General features: G+C 50.0%; 4 protein-coding genes across 4 annotated transcripts in view; 2 read left to right on the top strand and 2 right to left on the bottom strand.

The window, feature by feature from the left end:
* The window catches only part of reln (reelin), a 104,281-nt gene extending 85,868 nt beyond the window's left edge, over positions 1-18,413 (top strand). Inside the window, 19 exon segments of the mRNA XM_084477669.1 lie at positions 315-483; positions 1,053-1,193; positions 1,814-1,991; positions 2,470-2,663; positions 2,996-3,249; positions 3,601-3,755; positions 4,315-4,529; positions 4,803-4,980; positions 5,442-5,620; positions 5,721-5,827; positions 6,194-6,436; positions 6,926-7,101; positions 7,604-7,677; positions 7,781-7,942; positions 8,407-8,564; positions 9,088-9,307; positions 10,073-10,270; positions 10,944-11,042; positions 17,070-18,413. Coding sequence (XP_084333795.1) covers positions 315-483; positions 1,053-1,193; positions 1,814-1,991; positions 2,470-2,663; positions 2,996-3,249; positions 3,601-3,755; positions 4,315-4,529; positions 4,803-4,980; positions 5,442-5,620; positions 5,721-5,827; positions 6,194-6,436; positions 6,926-7,101; positions 7,604-7,677; positions 7,781-7,942; positions 8,407-8,564; positions 9,088-9,307; positions 10,073-10,270; positions 10,944-11,042; positions 17,070-17,211 — 3,242 coding nt within the window. The 3' untranslated portion in view covers positions 17,212-18,413.
* Positions 18,414-18,827: 414 nt separating this feature from the next.
* bncr (bouncer) lies at positions 18,828-19,585 on the bottom strand (the record flags this gene model as incomplete). Its single annotated transcript, XM_084477176.1, has 2 exons — positions 18,828-19,236; positions 19,578-19,585. 2 exons carry the CDS (start codon positions 19,583-19,585, stop codon positions 18,828-18,830), a joined length of 417 nt encoding a protein of 138 aa, XP_084333302.1.
* Positions 19,586-21,860: 2,275 nt separating this feature from the next.
* LOC311357275 (uncharacterized protein C3orf18-like) lies at positions 21,861-24,250 on the bottom strand (the record flags this gene model as incomplete). The annotated part of the gene is made up of 6 exons (XM_084477177.1): positions 21,861-21,908; positions 22,172-22,277; positions 22,543-22,568; positions 22,737-22,866; positions 23,180-23,265; positions 24,191-24,250. The coding sequence occupies 6 exons, from the start codon at positions 24,248-24,250 to the stop codon at positions 21,861-21,863; spliced, it is 456 nt and encodes a 151-aa protein (XP_084333303.1).
* A 129-nt stretch (positions 24,251-24,379) lies between these two features.
* Positions 24,380-25,000, top strand: part of pik3c2g (phosphatidylinositol-4-phosphate 3-kinase catalytic subunit type 2 gamma) — a gene marked incomplete at its 5' end in the record, with an annotated part of 28,296 nt that continues 27,675 nt past the window's right edge. Inside the window, one exon of the mRNA XM_084477178.1 lies at positions 24,380-24,384. Coding sequence (XP_084333304.1) covers positions 24,380-24,384 — 5 coding nt within the window. The remainder of the gene's footprint in view (positions 24,385-25,000) is intronic.

The following is a 25,000-nucleotide window of genomic DNA, read 5'->3' on the forward strand; positions in this document are numbered from 1 at the left end:
TAGTGGAACAGACGGGCAGAAAGAGAATATAATATTCATTATATTTACACAGTCATTTAAGTTTAGTTTTTTTATCACATGCATTTCTTTTACTTTTTTCGTGCCCCCCACTTTACAGGCCAGTACAGGCCAGCGTAGCTTCTACTTCGTTTTGAAAGGGAGAGATGTGGGGGAGGATGGAGTACACAGTTATTCATGCCACAAAATCCTGCCCACGGCACCTTTAATGATATACCAGGCTTTGAAAGCCTCACAATGCAAGTACAGGGGACATGTATTGATTATGCTGTTGTTGCTCCTCGCTCTCCCACCAGTCATAGAGCTGGAGTTCTCCCTGGACCTGGGCCTGACCTGGAAGCCCCTGGTGAGGGACTGCCTGCCCACCAGCCCCGACTGCTCCTCCTACACCCTGCAGAGGCTGCTGGTGGCCGACACCTACAACAAGTGGGGGCGTCTCACCATGCCCATCCCTTCCTACGCCAGGTCAGTGTTTGCAGCGCAATGCATGCCACACGCCTCCTAGGGGGGCTTTTCTGGGCGCCCACTATGGTCAATGCTCGTGATTGGCCAGACCCAGGCCAACCAGCCCCAGTCTGTCTGAACGGGAGGGGGGGGCCAGACGCATCTGCAAGGGCAAATAAAACATCAGCTCACAGATTTGGTCGGTGTAACACAGTCAGACACTTTGCATAATCTGCTAGCAGATGTTAACTTCTGCACATCTGCTAAATGACAAGTAAATAGCAGTTACATTCTGTTGTTCTCCTACTTTATACTCCTTTATAAGTCTGGTGAAATGTACAAAGGTTAAGGAGATAAGAATGGGGGTCACCTGTCATCATGCTTACAACCAATGAAATGGAAAGGATTTATAGTTTCCACGACAACATGCCAGTTCTCATAGCCAATCGAACGTCTGCGGTGGGATTTCCGATACACTGACTAATCTATAAACAGTAACCACCCAGTATGTCCCACCTCCCAGCATTCCCGGTGTGAATCCTCCACGGTGTTTTCCTGAAGAAGGGCTGTTATCTGTGATCGTCCCGCAGGTCTCCGGCCACGCGATTCCGCTGGTTCCAGCAGGCTCCGTTCGACAAGCAGCAGACCTGGGCTCTGGACAACCTCTACATCGGAGACGGCTGCCCGGACATGTGCTCCGGACACGGTCGCTGCCAGCAGAGCTCCTGCGTGTGAGTCTGGAGGGCATGTCAGGACAGATCTTTCTCCTGAATCCTGAGATTGAAATCCTGAGATTTATACACTGTACTGTTCTTTTACAGTTCCTCGTGTTGTTACTCGTTCCTGTCATGTTGTTTGTTTACTTATTCTTAGCACCATTTATTTGTGGACTAACTATTTGTTAACTAGGATCTTTTTTTGCGGTTATGCACGAAAAGTGCTCCTTAAATATAGTATGATGTGATTTATCAGACCTCCAAACTAATACCTGACATGTCAAGAAAAACAGACAGAGACCATGCTGTTACTGCAGCTGTAAGGTAGTGCGTCTGAGACTGAAGTAGTATATTCTAAGACACAATGGGAGACATATTTAATTGTCTCTTAAAGGTTGCAAGGGAAACATAAGCCTGGAAAATACGATCATGGAAACTGTTTTGCGGTAATAAATACCGCAAAACATTCATCATGGGACATAAAATGTAACCTGAAACAGAAGCTAAACACATCAATGCAACACAAAATCCCCTTCATATGTCACCCCAAAGCCTTTAGATCACCCTAAATCAGTGTGTAGTACGTACTATCAAACCGGCCTCCTCCTCCTCCTCCTCCATGTTCCCCCCACCAGGTGTGACCCCGAGTGGGGCGGGGAGTACTGCGACGCGCCGCTGGCCCCGCTGCCCTCCCAGCTGAAGGACAGCTTCAGCAAGGCCCCCTCCCTCAGCCACTGGCACCTGGTGACCGGGGGCAAGCTGAGCAGCGTGTGTGGGGCCGTGGCCTCCGGCGCCGCCCTGCACTTCAGCGGGGTACGTTGGCTGGTTCAGGGGTCGATTGATGGAGCGATAGCTCTGGGTCTCAGGTGTTAGCCTCTTCACTCACCTCCTCCATGTATTGGGACGGATGTGTAATGAGATACAGCGAGAGGATCCCCTACTGGGAATTTGGTGTCACAGTGGTACAGGTACAGGACAGTAGCATAACTTTAAAACATATTAAACATTAGACTTAACGAACAAATTTAAAATTTTGTAAAATTTTAAATTTTACAAAATGTTTCACAACTATTTTTAAAAACTAAAATGTTGTGTTAAAGTCATAACAAATAAATAATTTGGTAAATAAATAGTAATTTAATTGTATAATTTTATAAAGACATTTGAAATTGAAAATATATACAGAATACATACAGAATATATACAGAAAATGCCAGTTTTACGAGTCGCTGCGATGTTAACACACATGCATGTGTTCACCACGGCACCCCTCGCCCCTCACCCCGTGCAGAGCTGCAGTCGCCAGCTGGTGACGGTGGACCTGAACCTGACCAACGCAGAGTTCATCCAGTTCAACTTCATGTACGGCTGCATGATCCCACCTAGCAACCGTAACCAGGGCGTGCTCCTGGAGTACAGCATGAACGGGGGCATCAACTGGCACCTCCTGACGGAGATCTTCTACGACCTCTACACCAAGCCCGGGTACGGACCGCTTTGGTTTCCATTCTGATCAGGATGTGTAGCCATAGCATGCCGTTATCTGTTAAGACGCAGGTCCTCCCCCAAACTCTCTCCGTTAGTTTTACAAAATCTAGACTTATTTTGAACTGTTCCGATTGTAAACATACTTTATTGTTTTTAATGCTTACTTCTGCACTCTCTCACTTATCATAATTCTTTCTAAGATGTAAAATAAAATAGACGTGTCTAGACTTGTTCGTACGGTTCGGACTGTAAGTGTGGAGCAGTTGAAGGGATCGCCACTACAAAGTAATGCCTGAACTAAACCTAGCCTCTCCTTGCCCGCGCTCCAGGTTTGTCAACGTTCTGCTGCCCCCTGCTGCCCGCCAAGAGGGGGTGCGGGTGCGCTGGTGGCAGCCGCAGCACGAGGGAGCCGACCACAGCGACTGGGCGCTGGACAACGTGCTGATCGCCGGCTCGGACACGCGGGCCCAGATCTCCGACACGTTCGGAGGAGTGGCCCTGCCCAACCACGAGAGGGCCCCCGCCGACGCCACCGCCTCCGGGAAGCCCGCCCCGCCCAGCGAGGAGGAGGAGACCCCCATAGGTAACATCTGTGTGTGTGTGTGTGTGTGTGTGTGTGTGGTGTATGTTGTCTCTGTTGTCATTATTGGAAGGAGCAAACATGCAAGACATTGGGTAGTGTCGGTTTTCCAGTTCAGTGTTATTTGCAGATGTATTTAATACAAGGATGTCTTATTTTTAATATTATGTTATCTTATGTTATATCTTATGTTAAATAGTTCATTATTAACAATGCATAAAAAAACCTCTTTCTACACTTAAAGATTGAATAACATTTACGCCTGAATTTATCCCTTTCTCTCCTTTTTTTCTCTCTCTCTCTCCCTCTCTCTCTCTCTCTCTCTCTCACTCCCTCTCCCTGTCTCTCTACCAGTGAGCGACCACTGGCTGTTCTCTGACGAGTGCTCGGTGAAGCGTTTCTGCAGCTCTCCTGACGGCGTGATGGTGTGCGGCAGCGAGGACGGCCGCGAGGTGTACGCCGTCACACACGACATCGTCCCCGGCAAGGGCTGGGTCATGCAGTTCAAGGTGAGGGACCACCCTGTTACTGGGTTACCCTAACGACGTCCCCTGACCTCTGCTGGGACTGCCCCCTCCCAACTAGACTGCCTGTGCAATTATGGATTGATACAAATAAGAGTAAAAATCCATAGAATACCAGTTCAGTATGTGAGAAAGTAATGGGTAAATGAGGGTGGAGGGAGTGAGGCGAGTTCATTAAGATGAGAAGGTACTTCATTCATCCCAGACGGGACCTGTGTCTGTCGCAGAAGAGAGCACAGGACTGTCCTGTACTTTCTTCTGCACAAAACCTAGCAATCGTTAGCGCTTAGGCCCTTGTTTCTATCAATTTCTTTATCGTACCGACAACGATATATATAAATAGTTTCTCTTTCTTCTGAAAATTGTACTTATTGTCAGTTGCTCGGGATAAAAGAGTCTGCTTAAATGCCCTAAGTGTAAATGTAAAAGTACAAAATATAATTTTTTTGTAAATTCCGAAAATATAGCAAAATATTCAAAGTCGTAAATATATAAGGTGAATTGTGCTGCTTCTGACTGCCCCGTCCTTCTGATCCCCCCACAGATAGCGATGGGCTGCGTGGCGCCCGAGCGGCCGGCCGACCGCCAGGTCCACATCCAGTACTCGGTGGACTTCGGGGTGACCTGGAAGTACCTGGTGCCCCAGTGCCTGCCCGCCGACCCCCGCTGCGGGGGCCAGGTGTCCCAGCCCTCCGTCTTCTTCCCCGCCGAGGGCTGGAAGAGGGCCGTCTACTCGCTGCCCGACAGCCTGGCCGACACGTACGCTGGCCCCCACCTTGGTCCTCATGCGCGCTTTCATGTGCATGCTAGAACATACCGACTCGGTCTTTTCAATAGAAGTTTAATGGTACTTTGGGTGAACTGATACAATGACAGGTTGCTATAATATAAAAGGACTGCTCGAGATGACTCAATTGGCAGTGTGCACACCCGGATCACGTCAGGCTTTGAGTCCTACTGTGTGTAGTAGTAGTAGCTCATCCTACCTCCTTCCTCCTCTTGAGATTCATCTTCTTCTTGTTCCTCCATCAGGGCGGTGCGGTTCCGCTTCTACCAGCAGCACTCGGACATGCAGTGGGCCGTGGAGAACTTCTACATCGGCCCGGCGTGTGACGCCCACTGCGGGGGCCACGGGGACTGCCTGGACCAGCGCTGCCTCTGTGACCCGGGGTTCACCGGACCCAACTGCTACGCCAGCTCGGCCCTCAAGGTAAACCCAAGACCCCTTCAGACACTGGCCTTCTCCACCCTGAGCCAATCAGTTGAGCCTCTGTGTTATTCAAATGGCCAACGACGAAAGCATCCATGTTTATATAGATGCTCTATATAAACGTATAGATTATGAAGTCTATCGACTAAGAATGATTTATGCACACATTCACACCTCTACCGACGGTAGAGTCAACCATGCAACAAGTGACAGCCAGCCAGTCGGGAGCAGTTAGGGTTAGGTGTCTTGCTCGGAGACACCTCGACACTCACGCGCTAGTAGGAGCCGGAATCGAACTAGCAACCTTCTGGTTACTAGTCAACCCGCTCTCCCTTCTCCTGAGCTAAGCCGAATGATCAGAATCTAGAAGCAACAATCACTCAGCATTCTCCCTTTAGGCGCGACAAAATACAACAGAATAGAATCAAATAGACGCTGACCTCTTTGGCCCTCCCCTCCAGGCGTCTCTGAAGGAGCGGTTCGACTGGGAGGGCCGCACGGCAGGGCCCCAGTGGCAGGTGCTGGAGGGGGGCCGGCCCTGCACCGACTGTGGGGTGCTGGTGGAGGGAACAGCCCTGTACTTCGGAGGAGCCGACGCCAGACAGGCAGTCACTGCTGACCTGGACCTGCGTGGAGCCAAGTCAGTACTCTACACACACACTAAAGATTACCGTTGTCTTATTCATCATCTTGTGTATTGCTGTGTGCATTGTGTAAGGTTTTTCGTGTTGCCCGTGTAGGTTTGTTGAGTACTGGGCCAGGATTGGCAGTGAGGATAACATGACCATGTGTCACCGGCCGACCTGCCGCAAAGAGGGGGTGCTGCTAGACTACTCGACTGATGGAGGTGCAGTAGTGAACAACATATGAAACTTTGGGATTCAATGTCTAAATGCTGTATTGATATACAAGTGAAACAAAGTATTACCAAATTTGACCAGATCATTTTTGAATCCTTCCTAATCTCCGAGCAGTTTTCAGTTTGTTTATGTGTGGGTATGTAGTCTTACTCATAGGCATATTTTTGTTTAGAGATGAGCGTGAGATATGACCAGTACCAATTGATCCACTAATACATTGATTTATACCCACTCTGTACCAATGAGTGTCCACCACCAATGATAAAACCTCGCTATACGCAGACGATCTTACGCTTGTCCTTCTGCTTCCCTCGAACCTCCTCCCTTCCTTCGCCTCTCTGTGTGCACCGCAGGTGTGTCCTGGGCCCTTCTGCACGAGATGGACTACCTGAAGTACGTGTCGGTGAGGAGGGACTACATCGTGCTGCCGCAGGCCTCGCTGACCAACGCCACGCGCCTCCGCTGGTGGCAGCCCTTCACCATCTCCTCCGGCCTGGCCTCGCCCACCCTGGAGAGAGCCCAGTGGGCCATCGACAACATCCTGGTGGGGGGGTCGGACATCAACCCCTCCATGCTGCTGGACACCTTCGATGACGGTAGGGTCTTCTCTAGAATGGGTCGGGTCTTGCTTCTCGTGCTGTGAATACCAGTTTGTACTCTGGGACAAACTTTTTAGACCCAGAAAAATATGTTTTATTTCCTTAAAAGGGGACTGTGTTGCTCTAATTGGCCTATTAGTGTGTTTGAAACTTATTTTTGAGTGTTATGAATGAGCAATTTAGTAAATTGGTGACGTTTGCTAAAGGATTCTGTTCCTTTTGTTATCATTAAGTCAAGGTTAAAATATCAATCGCTTCCTCATCAGTGAGAATCTGAAAATGCTTTATCTTGACGGTGTGCCTGGTTATACCTTGAGCGTTTTTGTACATCAAAAAAAAAAAGTCCTTCTTCAGCGGGTAAATAACAAAAGGAACCCAAGAGGTGCCTTGTCTTTTTTTTTGGTTTGTGGTTTTATGATTAATAATTTATGAATGTATACTGCAATCAGAACATTATTCATTTGTGTCTCCTTCTGGTCCTGTCAGAGGGCGTGTCTCACGAGGAGAGCTGGAGCTTCTACCCCAACGCCGTGCGCACCGCCGGCTTCTGCGGGAACCCGTCCTTCCACCTGTACTGGCCCAACAAGAACCAGGACCACACGCACAACATCCTGGCCACGCGGGAGCTCATCGTCCAGCCCGGATACATCCTGCAGTTCAAGGTACGCCCCAGCAGGATCATAGCGACACAGCCTGTTGTGTCACAACGATGTCTTACACTTTACGTTGATACTTTTATATGGGTAATAAACACCGCAAAAAACACTTATCATGGGGAATAAAATGTTACAAACAGAAGCTAAACACATCAATGCAACACACAATCCCCTTCATATGTGACCCCCAAAGCCTGCAGATCAGCCTAAATCTATCTAGATGTATAAATCTCTAAATGTATTTATATATATATATTTCTGTTTTCTTTTCTATTTTCTTTTCATTATGTAGTTGTTACTATGTCTTGCAGCAAAAAAGCAAAAAAAAAACACGGAGCCTGTTTATTTGATGAATAAAACACTTGCAATTTGTCATTGATGCATTGGGGTTTAAAGTAATTTAAAGACTTTAAAATTGGGTCAAAGGCAGACACATCAGCAAAACATGTGCGTGTTTATCCCGCATGCGGCGGTGCCGTTCCTTGACACCGGGGGCTTGTGATTTCAGATCGTGGTGGGCTGCGAGGCTGACACCTGTGAAGACCACCACTCCATCCTGCTGCAGTACAGGAAGGACGCCAGGTGAGAGAGCAGCGCGGCTCCTGGACCCGCAGTGATCCAGCGCTATCGCACGCGTGGACGTGTGTAACCTCCGTCTCTCTCCTGTCTCCCCTTCCCACCAAAGGTCCGACTCGTGGCAGCTGGTGCAGTCCGAGTGCCTGCCCTCCTCGGTCAACAACGTGGGCTGCTCTCCCTTCCAGTTCCACGAGTCCACCATCTACAGCCCCGTCAACAGCTCCACCTGGACCCGGGTCACCGTGCAGCTGCCCGACCACGTCTCCTCGGGGTGAGCGGCACCGTTGACTAGCACCCGCTGAAGGAAACCAGGGAGCTCACACTCGATTCAATGACCCACTTTAGTATATAAGGCTCCTCGACAATGCAGGGAAGTAAGTTAGACAAGTCAAATTTAAAAGTAGTAAGTATTGTCAAAGTAAGTAACAAGAAGAGAGCAATGCAATAAAAGTATAAAAAAAGCAAATCAAACTTACATGAAGTCTAAATATATGAACGTGCGTCAATGTTTCATGCAGTGGCGCCCACAATCTTGACTTTGCTAGCTGCTAGAGCCAATGCTAGTGCTGTTGGTGAACATATATGGCATAAATGACTCACACATTTCTACTGCCATGATCCGCTTCCCTGGCTCAATACAAGCTTGCATCTCTCTCTCTCTCTCGCTCTCTCTCTCTCTCTCTCGCTCTCTCTCTCTCTCTTCCCCATGGCTTTCACGCTGTCTCTCGACCTCAGGGCCACCCAGTTCCGCTGGATCCAGAAGGAGGGGCAGGGCGAGCGCCACAGCTGGGGCGTGGACCACGTGTACATCGGGGAGGCCTGCCCCGGCCTCTGCAGCGGCCACGGCTACTGCACCAGCGGGCTGGTCTGCATCTGCGACGAGGGATACCACGGTGGGCCCCTAACCCAAACCACAGCTAGGACGTATCACTTCCTCCAGTAGTCCTTCAGTAGACATGTGACCCAGAGGGATTCACAGGGAGTTGAGTCTGACTGATGTTAATTCATGAGCAGGAACTAGCGGGGGAACTTAGGCTCTAGGCTATACATATTAACGAAATTCTCTGTCTACAATATGATTTATACTGAAATAAATGCTTTTAACTATAATTTGCCAGTCATTGCCCAAAGCTAACTGAAGTGTGGGCCTTAAAATAAAGTGTCATACAGCAATCCATGATTTACAAAGCAGTGCATCGCTGTAGTTTTATGTAATTGATAATTCCTTGAACTAAAAAGGGTAACAATGTAGTTGCAAATGCAAACACACAGCTGGAAGGAAATCAAGTATGGTAAAACACAGAATCAAAAAAACACCTCCACCTCCCACACCCCCAAACATCTCACTCTCGTCCTCCTCTTCTCTTCTCTTCTCTTCTCTGATTGGCCCGTTCCCCGCCTCCCCATCCCCAACAGGCGACGACTGCTCCCTGTCCGGCCGCGACCTGCCCAGCTCCATCAAGGACAACTTCGAGTCGGGCAGCGTGTCCCCGGAGAGCTGGCAGCTGATCCAGGGCGGCGGCGTGGGCAGCGGCTGCGGCCAGCTGTCTCCGCACGCCCACGGCGACTCGCTCTACTTCAACGGCTGCAAGATGAGGCAGGCGGTCACCCGGCCACTGGACCTCACGAGAGCCAGGTACAGGTACTGCCAGCCACCCCCCCCCGCGTCCCTGCACTCCGCTAGACGTTGTTGGACCGCTTGAAGGCGCTGTAAGCGATGCCGTCGTTTTTTTTTTGTGGCTAACTTCCTGTCTTGCCGCTCACTTCCTGTCTTGCGGTAGCTCCTTCTTGTTCAGCCGTTTTCAGTCAGCACTGAATTCCCGTTGCACTGCCCGTATATGGGCAGAGAGGACCGCCTCTTTGTGTTGTTCTCTCTGCTGATTGGATTAAGTTGGAACGGGATACCATAAAATATAGATTTTTGCTGAAGAGTGGAGGGACTGACCGAAAACTGAAATCAGTCTGAATATGGAGCTATTCAACAAATATATATCGCTTACAGTGCCTTTAAGTTTGATTATTCTCCTGTGTTACTCCTGTGCTAGATGGCTAGATCCATTGTGGGTTTGTGAAAATCTATAATTGAGCTTGGATCCTTGAATCCAAGATAAATGTTTGTCGCCAAACTTTTGTTAGTCCATGTAAAGACCATCTACCAGCTAAGAAACACTAACTTCCTTGGCGTCCTTTCCCTGTGTATTGACAAAGACATTTCCAGTATGTTTCATATACCGATAACAGTATATGGATTTTTGCCATCACTTTCACGGTACTCTTGATGTTTCTACTAATGAACTCATTGCATTCATTGTAAGTCTTAACGCCCACCTCGGCCTAGCCCACAGCCTGTACCTCACCGCTGCTGTTCCTCACGCCCTCTCCCCTCTCTCTGTCTCCACAGTAAGATCATGTTTGTGCTGCAGATCGGCAGCGCCGCCCAGACGGACAGCTGCAACGTAGCGCTGGACCGCTCGGACACGGTGGACCGCGCCGTGCTGCTGCAGTACAGCGTCAACAGCGGCGTCAGCTGGCACGTGGTGGCCCAGCACCAGCCCAAGGACTTCATCAAGGCCCAGCGGGTGTCCTACAACATCCCACTGTGAGTGGAGGGAACACCGGCACTAGGGCCGCACCACACTGGAAAGAAAACGTGTTGCCATGTTTTGTCTTTTTGCTTTAATATCGCTGACATCTAGCGATACGAACACATGTGAGTATCGTGATTCCGATACGAAAGCGATATATCGTGCAGCCCCAAATGGCACACAGAGAGAGAGACGATGATGGGGTTTATTGTTGCAAGCATTGATGTGTCAGGAACCTTTTTAAATGGCAGAGCCATGAATCATTGTATTACTTGAAATAGTTTGAGACAAGCCAAAAAGGAGTAAATAATTATCCTTCAACCTTTTCAGTGAGTTTATTCATTCATCTAATCAGGGGAAGAGCTGAGTAGGGCTCTAGAACCACAGGTTCCTGACTCTTGGCCTAGAGGTGCCTGGAAGTGGCCTGGAGGAGCCTGGAAAGGGCCTGGAGGGGCCTGGAAGGGACGGAAAACAAGAAATACAATACGGCCGGGGTCTATTTATGATTTATGGCCAACTCATGAATGACCAACGAGAGTACCTGAACCCACCATGACTAAAATTAAACACATCCTTTCTGCAATCACGATGCGACTCTCTCTTCACTCTCTCTTCAATCCTCCCGTCTGTCATCTCTCGTCATCCCGGTCTCTAACGTTGCGGCTCTGGGCCGCGTCTCTCCCCCAGAGAGGCCAGGGTGAAGGGGGTGATGCTGCGCTGGTGGCAGGCGCGCCACGCTGGTGCCGGGAGAGACCAGTGGGCCTTGGACCACGTGGAAGTCGTTCTGTGAGTACCCAATACCCCAGGAGGTCCCCCCCCCCACCCGTACGTACCCCTCCGCCCCCCCCCCACCCCCGCTCAACCGGGACCCCCCCCTCCTGGCCACGCCCCTCACCAGCACCAGCTCAACCTAATCGATCAAAAACGGGGAGCTCCCATTGGTTGTCCTCCGCGCGATGAGCCGCAGATCGCTGCTTGCTGACGCCGAACAGTGAGTGTTGTGAGGTCGCTCTGCTGAGCTCACAGGAGGCAAAGGATCATACCGTACAGTGCTGCTCTGTGTGTGTGGATGGCTGCTTCGCATACAGCTGCCGTCAGCAATGTGGCATCTCTGCAAAATGTTGCACAGTGTGTCTCCAATTTGCGCAAAAGAACGCAAAGAACGGTGCCATGGATTGTAATCGAGCCGCAAGCAAACGTTGTAGAAATCCAATTTAAATGGACACCTTCAGCCCCTCAAGGTCAAATTGGAGACACAATGTGTTTGCGGGATGCCACGGATGTGCCATGTATCTGCGTATCTACATCGTCACACTAACAATGCATAATCTTTACATGACAACACCATAGGGCATTCTGAATGCATTCCCCTGCATGTGGCTGTGGGTATCGGAGCAATGTTTTATTCATGTTGCTTATCGTTCATCCGGGGCTTGTGCCCAATGCATTCCAAATGCTTCATCAAAGTCATGTGATCAGCACCCAGCCACCAGGGTAGCGACATGGACCATTTGCAGAGCTCACACTGACACAGATGTCCCGCTCAAATAGACTCACACAGGCAGAACCATAGCACACTGCTCCGTGAGGGCCCAAGCTGAGCTGCCCCGCCCAACGCCCTGTCTATCTCACTCTCTCTCTCGCTCTTTCTGTCTCGCTCTCTCTCTTTATCGCACTCTCACTCTCACTCTCAACTCTCTCTCTCTCTCTCGCGCTTTTTCTCTCTCTTGCTTTCTCTCGCTCTCTCTCGCTCTCTTTCCCTCTCTCTCGCTCTCCCTCTCTCTCTCTTGCTCCCTCTCGCTCTCTCTCTCTCTCTGTCTCTCTCTCTCTCTCTCCCTCTCTCTCTCTCCCTCCCTTTCCCTCACATGATTCTCAACCACTGCTGAAACGGGAGCGTGTTTTCCTCACACTTCTGTGCTTCTTGTTTTCTCTCTCTGTTCACCACTCCTCCTCCTCCTCCTCTCACTCCCGCTCCCTGCTCCACCTTTTCTTTCGCTGTCCCCTGCCCTGCCTGTTGACACCACCTGGTTTCATCGCGTGGTCACGCGCTGCTGGTCATGTGACCTCACTCCGCTTGCCCTCCTTCCATGGTCCGCCATTTTTTACTCGATACTCCTCTCCCATCCCCTTCTTCCTCCCTTCCTTCCTCCCTTCCTTCCCTCCAACACTGGCCACCGATGGACGGAGCTGCCGTATCTCCTCTTCTCTCTCTTCCCTCTCTTCCTCCACCCGGGACGGTGTCTGATGTTCTCTCTGTGTGTCTTCACTGTCCTCCGTCACGCTCCACCCCTTTCTGTGGTTCCTTGTGCTTTTTCTATCTTATCCTTATATCTTCCAACTTGTCTGTCTCTCACTCCCTCTCTCTTTCTTTATCTCTCTCTCTCCATCACAATATGTTTCTCTCTCTCTCTTTCTATTTTTCTTCCTCTCTCTCTCTATCTCTCGCTCTCTCTCTCTCCATCACCATCTCTTTATCCCTCTCTCTCTCTCTCCATCACCATCTCTTTATCTCTTTATCTCTCTCTCCATCACCATCTCTTTATCTCTTTATCTCTCTCTCCATCACCATCTCTTTATCACTCTCTCCATCTATCTCTCTCTCTCTCTCTCTCCCACCATCATCAACTCTCTCTCCCTTGTCTCTGGTACTGGATCCTTCTCCCTTGACCGTCTCTCTCTCCTCTCCCCTCTCTCTCTGGGCCCCTGCCCCCCCCCTCACCACCCCGGTCCACCCCCCCCAGGCCCGGGTCTCTGCCCCCCCTGACCTTTCTGCGAGACAGCTGCCCCCTCCACCTCCTGCCCCGCCCCTCTCGTCCTCTAACCTCTGCTCTCTTCTGTATTCTGCTCCCTCTGGCATGGCTGTAGCGTCAGGTAAGTTCTCCGCCTCCCCCTGAATGCAGCCCGCCCCCCTCCCTCCCTGACCCCCCCCCCCCCCCCCCCCAACCCAACTCCACCATCGACCACCACCCACTGACCCACCCACCCACCCACCCACCCACCCAGTCCACCATCTATTCATCCACCTAACCCCACCTCCACCCTCCTCTGCACCCATCACACTGCAAAGCGCTCGTCCCCCTTGCTTACCCTCACACCACCACCACCAGCACCACCACCACCACCCTCTATATATATCGTCCTGCTGTCGCCATACCACCAGCGCCATACTCAACACATGTGGTTTCCAACCTGTTGGCCTGTGACTCCATTCCTAGCTCTGAAAATGTTTGCTGCTCCTCAACTTTAACGTTTATTTAAAATCAATGTCCCGGTGGACATAATCACATCGCTCTACTGCACACTAAGTGTTTGCTCGAGGCTATGAATCATTAGGCAGTCCGTTTGGATATCTCATCTATGAGACAAAAATGGATCTTCAAAGATCAATCGTTAGTAAGCAGCCATCCCTGTGAACAAAGGTCCATATCAGGGGACCCAAAGTGGGGTCACGGCCCACAGGTTTGGAACCACTGCTCCACGCTGTCACACCAGTCCGCTCTCAGGCTATAGGCTATAGGCAGGCCAGCACAGGAAACACAAAGGCACCGCCCGTATGTTTAGATTAACTCCAAAGCTCAAGCATTCACAACGCCTTAACAAACATTAACATTAACAAGAGTTAATCAGGTCACACATCTAAAATCTAGATTAGGTTTCAAAATACAATGTTGTTGTTGTTGTCAGTGCTATGCTGGTGTATGGACACTGAAACAACTTAAATTGTTGTGTTTGCGTGTGTATATGTGTGATGTTAACTGTCACTATATCAATGTTTGCTGAAGGCTCACCAGAACATGTACTTACCGTAGCGTAAATGACACTATAGCCGCCAGCATTGACATCAATCCAGCACCGACATATTAATAACATCCTACTGACACAGTACTGACGTACAACTAGCATACTACTGACACACTACTGACATACAACTAGCACACTACTGACACACTACTGACGTACAACTAGCATACTACTGACACACTACTGACATACAACTAGCACACTACTGACACACTACTGACGTACAACTAGCATACTACTGACACACTACTGACATACAACTAGCACACTACTGACACACTACTGACGTACAACTAGCATACTACTGACACACTACTGACACACTACTGACGTACAACTAGCATACTACTGACACACTACTGACACACTACTGACGTACTACTGACACACTACTGACATACAACTAGCATACTACTGACATACAACTAGCATACTACTGACATACAACTAGCATACTACTGACACACTACTGACGTACAACTAGCATACTACTGACACACTACTGACGCACAACTAGCACACTACTGACACACTACTGACACACTACTGACACACTACTGACATACAACTGACACACTACTGACACACTACTGACGTACAACTAGCATACTACTGACACACTACTGACACACTACTGACACACTACTGACACACTACTAACATACTACTGACACACTACTGACACACTACTGACATACTACTGACATACTAGCATACAACTAGCCCAGTACTAGCGTGCTGGTGGCCCCAGACTAGAGCCCAGCGAGGCGGTGGGCGTGGCTGCGTGGCTCTGCATAGCTCCACTGCTGCTCCAGCCCTCCAGCCTCCTCCACTAAGGCTGTCAAGAGGCCTTGACCCCCAGCCAGGAAGCCCCCCCGCCACAGCCCCCCCCAACACACTGCCACCTGCCTGCTCACAGTCAAACACCATCCACACACACACACACACACACAGAAACACACAGGCCCACACACACGCACACACACACACATGTAGAGACATGCAAGCCGACACACACACACACACACACACACACACACACACTCACACATGCAGAGACACGCAGGCCCCCACACACACACATACACACACATATGCAGCCCCCCCCCACACACACACACACACACGAAGAAACACGCAGGCCCACACACACACACACACACACACACACACACACACACACACACCACACATGCAGGCCCACACACACACACACGCACACACACACATGCAGAAACACGCAGGCCCACACAGACACACACACACACACACACTCACACACACACACACACACACACACGTAGGCCCACACACAGACTCCCAGGCGTCCCACTTTGACCAGTTCCAATCCCTTCCATCTGCCATTCACACATCCACTTTCACAACCCCACCTGCCCACGCTACCCCCACCACCACCACCACCACCCCTACCACACACACACACAGCTCTCCAGCCCCCCCCCGCCCCCCCCATCAACCAACCCACCGCCCACCCCCCCTGCGCCACCCGCCCCCCGCTTCGCAGAGATCCCTGCCTGCCCTGGCTGCACTCCTGGCTCACTGGCACCGCCCTACTGGATGGAAGAAGCAAATGAACAGGCTAAGCAAGAGCGATCTTTGCAGCTTCTCTTCTCTGTTTGTCTCTTGGTTTTTGGAATCCCTCCCTGTCTCCATCCCACTCTGTCTCTCTCTCTCTCTCTCTCTCTCTCTCTCTCTCTCTCTCTCTCTCTCTCTCTCTCTCTTTCTATTTGGCTGTTTTTTCCAACTCTGACCCCCCCCCCACCTCCCACCTCCCAACTCTGACCTCAAACACTGTGACAGGGGTGCATCAGAGCTGTACCCCCCTCCCCTCCCCTCCCCCCCCCCCCTCACCCACCTCCCTGTCACACCCCCCCATTGTCTGCCATAGACGTCCTTGTCCCGTGTGTGTGTGTGTGTGTGTGTCCTGTCCCGTGATACGTGGGTCTGTTTTCTTACAGTAGTGTACAATGTGTGCTAGCTAACGACAACCACACCGTAGCTCGTTCGGCTGCCTCTCACAGCGTGTGCACACCCCCGTGTAGAGTAGCACCTTGGTGGCTCCCGTGTTATTATTAACTCCCTGAGCCCCCCCCCCCCCCCCCCCATAACACCCCCCCCTCCCCCCGGCCCGGTCAGACTAACCACACCGGTGTGTTGATTGTGTGTGTGTGTGTGTGTGTGTGTGTGTGTGTGAGGTCACGGCTGTCACCCTAATGCACTGTTATCCGGCATGGACTCATGGCTGAATGTCAGCTGCATCTGGGCAAATGTGACTAGGAAGTGAGTGGGTGTGTGTGCGTGTGATTGTGTGTGTGCGTGTGTGTGTGTGCGTGTGTGTGTGTGTGTGTGTGTGTGTGTGCACGAGAAGGCCTGGGGATCTCCACTTGCTCACTAATGCTTAACCCCGTTCTCTTCTCTCTCTTTTTTTTTTGCCCTCTTTGTTTCCCACTCTTTTTGTCTCACTGTCTTTGCATCCCTGTAGCACGCGCAAGCAAACCTACATGATGAACTTTGCCAGACAGACCGGCCTGCGCCACTACTACAGCCGTAAGAGGCGGGCACTGCGACTGCATGCCTAGGCCTGTGTGCTGAGAGAAAGGGGATTGGCTTCCTCTGACCTGCCAATCACGCTCCATCCTCCCGTTCCCCCTGACAACACGTTGCCCTGTTGAGTCCCAGCCGCCAGTGGATTCCAGTCAGCCTTAGACCACCCTACCCTACCCTACCCTACCCTACCTACCCTACCTACCCACCCATTCTCAGACACTGGTCATTCAATTGGTTTACACTGCAGCCAATCACAGCCTTCCCCCAAACCCACGCATTTGGCGGGAAGACTTGGAAGGAAGGAGCGGCAAAGGCAGCCATTTTGTTCTTATGGATTCTTTGTTTCGGTCGTTTTTTTGTTTTGTTTTTATTATTCATGGGCCTTTGCGGTTTCCAGTTGTTTTGTAATGATTTGCTGTTGGTTGTTCTGATTCCTGTTCCCAGTTGTGAGGCCGCCTCCCCTGGCTCTGTCCCTTGTCACACCCCCGCCCCCACCCCCACCCCCTCCTCCTCGACCTCCACCTCCACCCCCCCTCCTCCTCCTCCTCCTCCTCCACGTCCTCCACGTCCTCTTACCACACTGTGAAGCCCCAGCGATATTAAACAAGACGTCTGCCCCAGTCGGAGGGCGAAGGCCCCCCCCCCACCCCCCCTCCAGCTCCACTGAGCCGCCCGCCCAGGAGAGAGAGGACCCCCCCACCCCACCCCCACCCCCACCACCCCCCCCACCAAAACCAGTACCAGTATGCCGGGAGCGAGACCCCCACCACCCCGATACGATACAGACCCTGACGAGGAGGAAGCTACGCGGCTAGCCGAAGACGCTAACGGATTTAAAAAAAACAAAAAGAAAGACGGAGAAAAAAAAAAAAAGTCAAAAAAGTCAACAAAAAAAAAAATGCTAAAGAAACGAAGTACGTTGTTCTTGCTGTTCAGTGTGTCTGTGGGTTCAGTTTGTGATGAGTTGACTGTGCTGTTGCGTTTCCATTCGTTTGTTCGTTTTCTACTAATTCATCTACTTTGATGGGAGGGGAGGGAGGGAGGGAGACGGGGAGGGAGGGAGGAAGGGGGGGAGGGGGGGGGAGGTGGGGTTGCTGGGCTCTGTTCTCTGTTCCTTGTTCACGCTGGATGGATGGAGGTAGGGGGGGAGGGAGGGGGGTGGGACGGGGTGGGAGGGGGGCCCCATGCGACCTCCCCCCCCCCCTCCTCCCCTCCCCTCCCCTCCCCTCCACCTGACCTCCACGAGGAGACGAACCGGAGGGACGATTCACGAGAGAGAGGAGAAGAGTTCGAAGAGAAACAAGAAGGAAAAAATAAAAGACTGAATATTGTTTTTTTTGTTTTTTTTATTACTTTTTTTTTTATATATGTTGGTTCCCGAAAAATACAGATATTTATGGTAAATGGCTCTCCACGTAACCTATTTAAAATGCACTGTGCGTGAAAAACCTGTATGTTATTTTCCAGTGTTAAGTTATTAGGCGGTCGTGTCAAGACTGTGACATCTCTCCCCTCTCTCTCTCTCTCCCGCTCTGTCTCTCTTTCTCCTGTGCTGTTTCCCGACCCCCACACCTCTCTCTCTCTCTCTCTCTCTCTGCCAATTTCTGATACCTGGAGGTGAGGTTCTGTTGGTGTTGTTTTTGAAGTCTGTGTACTATGGACCCTCTGCCCTCAGTGTTACTCCAGTATAGCAACGACCTCCTGTATATATATATCTATATCCACTATGGGGACACCCAGCAGCCTTATAAAAGGGAAAATAAAGAACTGCCCAAACCTCATACTGTACACGCCGACCCAGCCCTGTCTTCTCTACCGTGTCTGTGTGTCCGTGTCCGTGTGTCCGTGTGTGTGTGTGTGTGTCCGCGTGCGTGCGTGCGTGCGTGTGTCAAAGATCAGGCAGTATCTTTTTTTATTTAATACATTATTTATTTGTATTTAATATTTGGAATATTAAAACTGCTTCATACACATAATTGGATCTACTGGACAAAACTGCCTCAGCTTTGCAAGACCGGGCACGTCAGTAGGTTCAGCAAGAGACGCACAACTCCGTCGGCCGTCAACAACACTAACCGATGTTGAGTCGAACACAGATGGGACATTGGCTCTCGAGTCCATCCTCTTGATAAAAATCCCTTCCTAAAAACACGTGCGTTGCACTGCAACGCATGTAAACAAGTAAAAACAAGCGCTAAATAATCACGAACGCACCGCCACCGCCAAACCCAGCAGCACCGCGGCCGTCGTGAGCACCAGACCCCGGTCCGGGGCGGCGCGGGGCGCGGCGTTGCAGTAGGGCCAGGGGCAGCAGGCGTAGCTCAGGAGGTACTCCGTCCCTGTGAGGCGGAGCACACGCGTCTGGTTGCAGGTCTCCTTCTCCATGCAGCCGCGGATGGTCAGCGCGCTGTGGTTGCCATAGCGACCGACCCCCTTGAAGCAGAGCTCGCGGGGGGGGCACTCGGTGACCACCAGCTCGGACGCGGCATCCCGCTCCCGGCGCTGCAGGGGGCTGTAGAAGCAGCGCAGGTTGTCGCCCCGCAGGGGGGCTGGGAGCAGCAGCCACACGCACAGCAGGGCGACGCGCAACGCCGAGGAGGACACTCGCAGCCTGCGGGGGGAGGAGGAGGAGGAGAAGAGCGGGCTTTGAAGAGCCTCGTAGCCTATAATATATAGGATATCAATGTATTGAGCAACTCCGAACACGGCCGGTTTGGGGTTACTTGTTCAGACCTTGCTTGGGGTTCTGATAGTTTATGGTGAAACCCTTTGGCTATAGATTATATAAATATAGTTTAAGTCCCTGTTTACGTTCATGCTGAAGCACAGGTGTTCAGCATGTCCATTGATGAAGGCAGAAATACAGGAAACATATCATAGGCCTATACACTATACTTACAATTATTCACAGAAATTATTGAACAAAAGCATATAATTGCCATGGCATCTCACCTGCTCATTCTGCACAGTTTAAAATGCAACCCCCACAAACACAGGTGTCTGTCTGCTCCTGGCTCACAGCTCATGTTGGACGCAAATCTATCGACTCTCAAAAAAGGCCACACCTTCCATTCACACCTAAAACACACACCTGCAGGTCAAATGAGTGCAGTTTAACCAATCAAAGCACAGTGTATAGACCTACCTTTATTGTATTTCTGTGCTACAAGACAAGGAATGCCAATATTGTTGTTATATAATTTAGTTTAATTGCATTTACCAGGAAAATGGTTAACAAGCCACCTGTACCTCTCTGGATTACAAAAAAAATAACACAACCTACATTCATTACACATCTAATATTTTCACGACTTAATGAAGACATTAGATTCATTTTACAACAGTGCGTGTTTCTAGGTGGGGGGTCAAGACAGCGTCCGTGGATGAGAGACTCCTCTTCTATAGGGTGACGTCATTACTCAACGCATCAAAGACGTCAACCCTCGTCTGGCCTTTCGGTGACGTGTAATTGACGCACGAATCCCAGGGCGCCTCGGCGATGACGTTCCTCGCCAGTTGCCCGACGTTGACATCATCCTGCAGGAGGTTGTGTTGCTGGGCGATCAGCCCCAGCAGAGTCTCCAGGGCGCTCTCCGGCCGCGGCGCAAGGTTACAGCGGTCCGCGCAGCAGCACGTGTGGCTCACGTTGTACCGAGTGTCCCGGTACGTCAGGAACTCGTGGGTCCCGCACAGCGCCTCCGCCACGCAGCCCTGAGAGGACAGGACGTGGAGGATTCCGTAGCGGGCCCGGGAGCTGGCGCAGCGCTCGTCTGCCAGGCACCTGGTCGTGCTCCTGACCTCGGGGGCGCAGGGCTGGCCCTTGTGCTGCAGGGGGCAGTGGTAGCACAGCAGCGTGTCCAAGCACAGGCCGGGGAGAACCAGGAGCGGTACCAGCAGCAGTAGAGAGGCGAGGTACCAGCCCGGACGGCTGAATTATAAGACACAAACGTAGGCCTATATAAACACACGCATATATACACACACGTATATTAAACACACAAATATAAACACATACACATAAACACACACACATTGGGATTATCCACGTTAATTGCCTATTCAATTAGTGTCGTTTTTACCTCTGCATTTTCTGTGACTCCATCTTGTGTTGGGTTGTCGGAGTCTGACCTCCTGAAGAAGGAGCTCCCAAGGGACATACTGATTACTAATTACTCACAGCTGGCTCTGGATCCTCTTTTCAATTTAGAGCACACATGTTGGCCCTTCAGGTACACCTTAAAGAGGTGATGTTGTGCCACCATGTGTGATGACATCTAGGTGTACACTCCTACTTAGGATGTCACGAAAACACAGGAAAAGGCTAAAGCGGCTTGTACCCCTTTTAATGCAATAAATACGATTTATTTACTGGTTTATATTTGGCAAAGAAATTAAATAATTAAGCTTTACTTTAAGTAACGGGGAATGAAGATGAGATCGCAGTGCCCTCTGCTGTTGGGTCAGTGCTTATCAATTGGATTTTCCAGTATTTCAATATTGTATTTTTTACCCATGGTGGTACATTGAACATTGGAAATTGCGTTCAATATTCAAGTTTGTAATTAAGCTTCACTATTCAAAAAGGAAAATAACTATGTAATGGAAATCAATGGTCTAATATTCAAATTTAAAGTTAAATATTTGTGCTTATCCCCAGTAGAAACATGTTGCAACACTGTACCATGTTCACATGGGGACACTTTTCACCTTACCAAATTAAACCCCTGCCTTTGAACTGCCAATTAAAGCATCTTGCGGCATGCACACAGTCTGACACAGACATATAGAAATAGACATGTCGGCCTAATAGCAGTTAATACACAAAGGCCTAAAACAGTTTCCTTAACTCTTTAAAGTCACCGCTCATTCTCCAACTCATTTATTATATATAAGCGCCCCATCATGAACTCTGAACGCGACCTTCATGACTGTGAAGGGTCACCCTTTCCTCGTCTGGATGGGATTTGAATAAAGACATTGAACCGATTTTCAGATTTTCATGATCTTTTAATTTTAGAAAAGAGTAGAATAAATAAGAATATTGAATACAATATATAAAATACCACCACGGGTCACAACAGCAAGTGTTGTAATTCGATCTTTGTAAAAATAATTATGTAATGTAAAAGCATTACACAGACCAATCTATAGCATGTTGGCCGTTCTCTTCAATAAAAAGAATAAATTATGTTGTATAACAAAATAGAAGACATTGCTGTCTTCTCTGTCCTGGATTCATCTCTCCCTTGAAAAGGCCAGCTGTCTCTTCTTCACCAAGGACTCCTGTCGGGGTTAGGACAGAATGGTGAACCGTCAGTTAGCATCTCAATTCAGCAAAACTATCAAAGGAGGGGCTATTTGTATTTCAAATGTATATCCTGAAAGATAGTGAGACATCCACTCTGCTCAGCACAGGATCCAATTCAAAAACAACAATATCCTTCTCCATGTTCTTTAGAAGCGCGGCGTGGATAACCTCCACACTTCTAAAGCGTACATATAGGTAATGAACCGTCACACAGGTCCAAGGCGTATGTTATGCTTACTCCCAGCCGCTCCTCCTCCTCGGTGTCCTCGTCTCCCCAGTCTTCCTCCTGCTCTGCCGGGTCGTAGGTGTAGAGAGGAAGGAGCCGGTGGCGTAGCTGATCCAGCCTGGAGCCCAGAGGAACACGCGTTGAAGGACACCAGGGGGTCAAGAGTCACAGGTCAGAGTCACCACCACAGGTCAACCCAACACAACTCCACAACGCCACTCGTTTAAGATGAGTTCGTCGTCCCGTCAATGTGGACCCCGACTCCACGACTCTGAGCTCGACATAGAGTTTAAAGGTTGTCATTATTGAATCGGTTGAATATAGCTCTCTAGGTTGAATACGTGTGTGTTATATATACGTAGAATATGCGTTTGTTACGGTACCTTGCTCTCCGCCTGTAGTAAATCACCTTTAAGAGAAAGGACAAGAACGGATGAAGTTTGTGATAATAATTCAACAGAGGCAGTAGCGACACGTCTGAACTTGTGAGAAAGGAAACGAAAGGTAAGGTGCCAAGAAAACCTGGCACCTTTTTTTTTTATTACACATTAAAAAAAAGGAGTGATCTCCTCCTCACCATGGCCATCAGACAGCCTACCAGGCTGGCCAGCAGCACGGCGGCGAGGACGTAGTAAACAGGATGAAGGGTCCCTTGGGGTGAAAGGTCAGGACGGGTGGCGTTGACGGTCAGCTCCGTGTCCTCCGCCCTGCGTTCCCATCCCCGCTGCTCCAGAGCTCACTTCACACCGCTTTGTTACGTTCCCGGGCAGGGATGACGGTGGTGGTGGCGGCGGTGGTGGTGGCGGTGGTAGTGGTGGTGGCGGTGGTGGTAGTGGTGATGACGGTGGTGGTGGTGGTGGTGGTGGTGGTGGTGGTGGCGGCGGTGGTAGTGGTGATGACGGTGGTGGTGGCGGTGGTGGCGGTGGTGGTAGTGGTGATGACGGTGGTGGTGGCGGTAGTGGTGATGACGGTGGTGGCGGCGGCGGCGGCGGCGGCGGCGGCGGCGGCGGAGTCACTGACCTCAAGCTCTTAGAGACGGAGTACCACTGCCGGGTTGAGAGCTCTGTGTCGCGGCTCCCTGCTCCGGCTTGAGACGAGTCGACTGACTGGAAGGACGCATTCCACGCGGGCACTCGGGAGTGACACTGCTGAACTTCCTCCTCAGAGGGAGGTAGTTACTGTAAGAGACGTCAACCTCTTTGCCTGCAGCTCTAGCGAATGCGTGCCACTGGCTGGGCTGTAAGGCGACGGTGCTTAACCTGAACATGAATCAGACTCGTCTGATGTGGAGTTGGGACGGGCAATACGTAGCCGAGGTTGACGCAACTGCACGTGACGAGCACCGAACACAAAGGGAGAGAGAGAGAGAGAGAGAGAAAGGGAGCCAGCTGTTAAATACCTCAACTCGATGGATGACATTCCAGAGCGAGGAGTGTGTATCACCCGCTCCTCGCCTCGCTGTGCGTTTCCCGTTAAGCGGTTACCCTTAACCATAAGGACAAGGACATGAATGAGCTATTAAATAACATTAGTTAATGCAGTAATAAGCAGTAGTAGGCATAAGGGAAGGGTAAACAATTTATGAAATAATATTGTTTAGGGTAAGCTAACCCTAACAGCTTTAAATAATGTATAAATGAGTAACGTAGTTGACATGAACACCATAACCTTATTCAACATTCAACTCCATTATTAGGCTTGAACACCACTCGTAAATGACTACTAGAGCATTAGCACATTAACTCTTATGTTAAAAGGCTAATGCTATATATAACAATGCTTATTACCGCATTAACTGGTGTTAATTAGTGGTTACTTAATGAACCCTTAGAGTATAGTAAGTAGTGTGTGTGTGTGTGTGTGTGTGTGTGTGTGTGTGACAGTAGCGGGGTTGGGGGCTCAAATACCGCTGGGCCCTCCCCCTGGCCCCTGCTAGGACTGTATGCCCTTAGGATAAAATCAAAATATATATTTAGTGTCCATCAACATAATCACCCATTGTGTGAGGGAGCATCACTGCATCCACCACACAGCACACAGCTGTTGGTGGACGCACATCTGTGTCTGCGTTTTGTTCCGACCCTCGGTCATGTCTTCCTGTGGTTTATTTTTAACCTTCGCGTCCCCCCCGCGAGGTGAAAGGTCAGGGGGCTAGATCCGAAATGGCTAAATCCAATCTAGACCACCCTCAACAACGCAACACAATGCAAACAGACCCAGATGTGGTCAGTAGAATTTGAAATCTGTAGCATTCAAATCGTTCTACTTATCTTGGCTTTGCAGCGGGGAAGTGAGCGTGCGCTGCGTGTGTTTCTCTGTCTTCCCCAGCAGGGGGAGCGTTGTTGACGGCCACAGGGAGAGAGGATGTGGGAGGGAAGGGGGAGGAGAGGAAGGAAAGGGTTTACAGTCAGAGACTTCATTTCTATTCTAGTTTAACCTGCCGAGCATTGCCGGAGAAACGGCTTCACCGGAATGGATTAGTTGAAAGGTAAGTCCCTGCCAGCCATCAATATAAACTTGTTTTAGTTAGTTAAGTTAGTTACTTAGTTATAGGGCAGAGATTACTTTCATTCTTAGATTTTAAGTTATTACAGATAGAAAACTTGGGAATGGTCCACTGGTCATGTATGATGATGTATATAATATTTAAAGAGCATGTCATGGTTTTAGTACCTGTTCTTTAACAACAATAGAGTTAAACACATTTCTCTGACAACGATAGAGTTTAATCAAATTGTATTTGTTTGTTTTGTAATTTTCAACGTGTCCATAAGAAACAATACAACACATATTCGTGCCTAAACAGTAATCCAGCATGCTTTATGCTAGAGAAAGGCCACT

This window comes from Micromesistius poutassou, assembly GCF_964030765.1.
Source record: "Micromesistius poutassou genome assembly, chromosome: 13".
Lineage (NCBI taxonomy): Eukaryota > Metazoa > Chordata > Actinopteri > Gadiformes > Gadidae > Micromesistius > Micromesistius poutassou.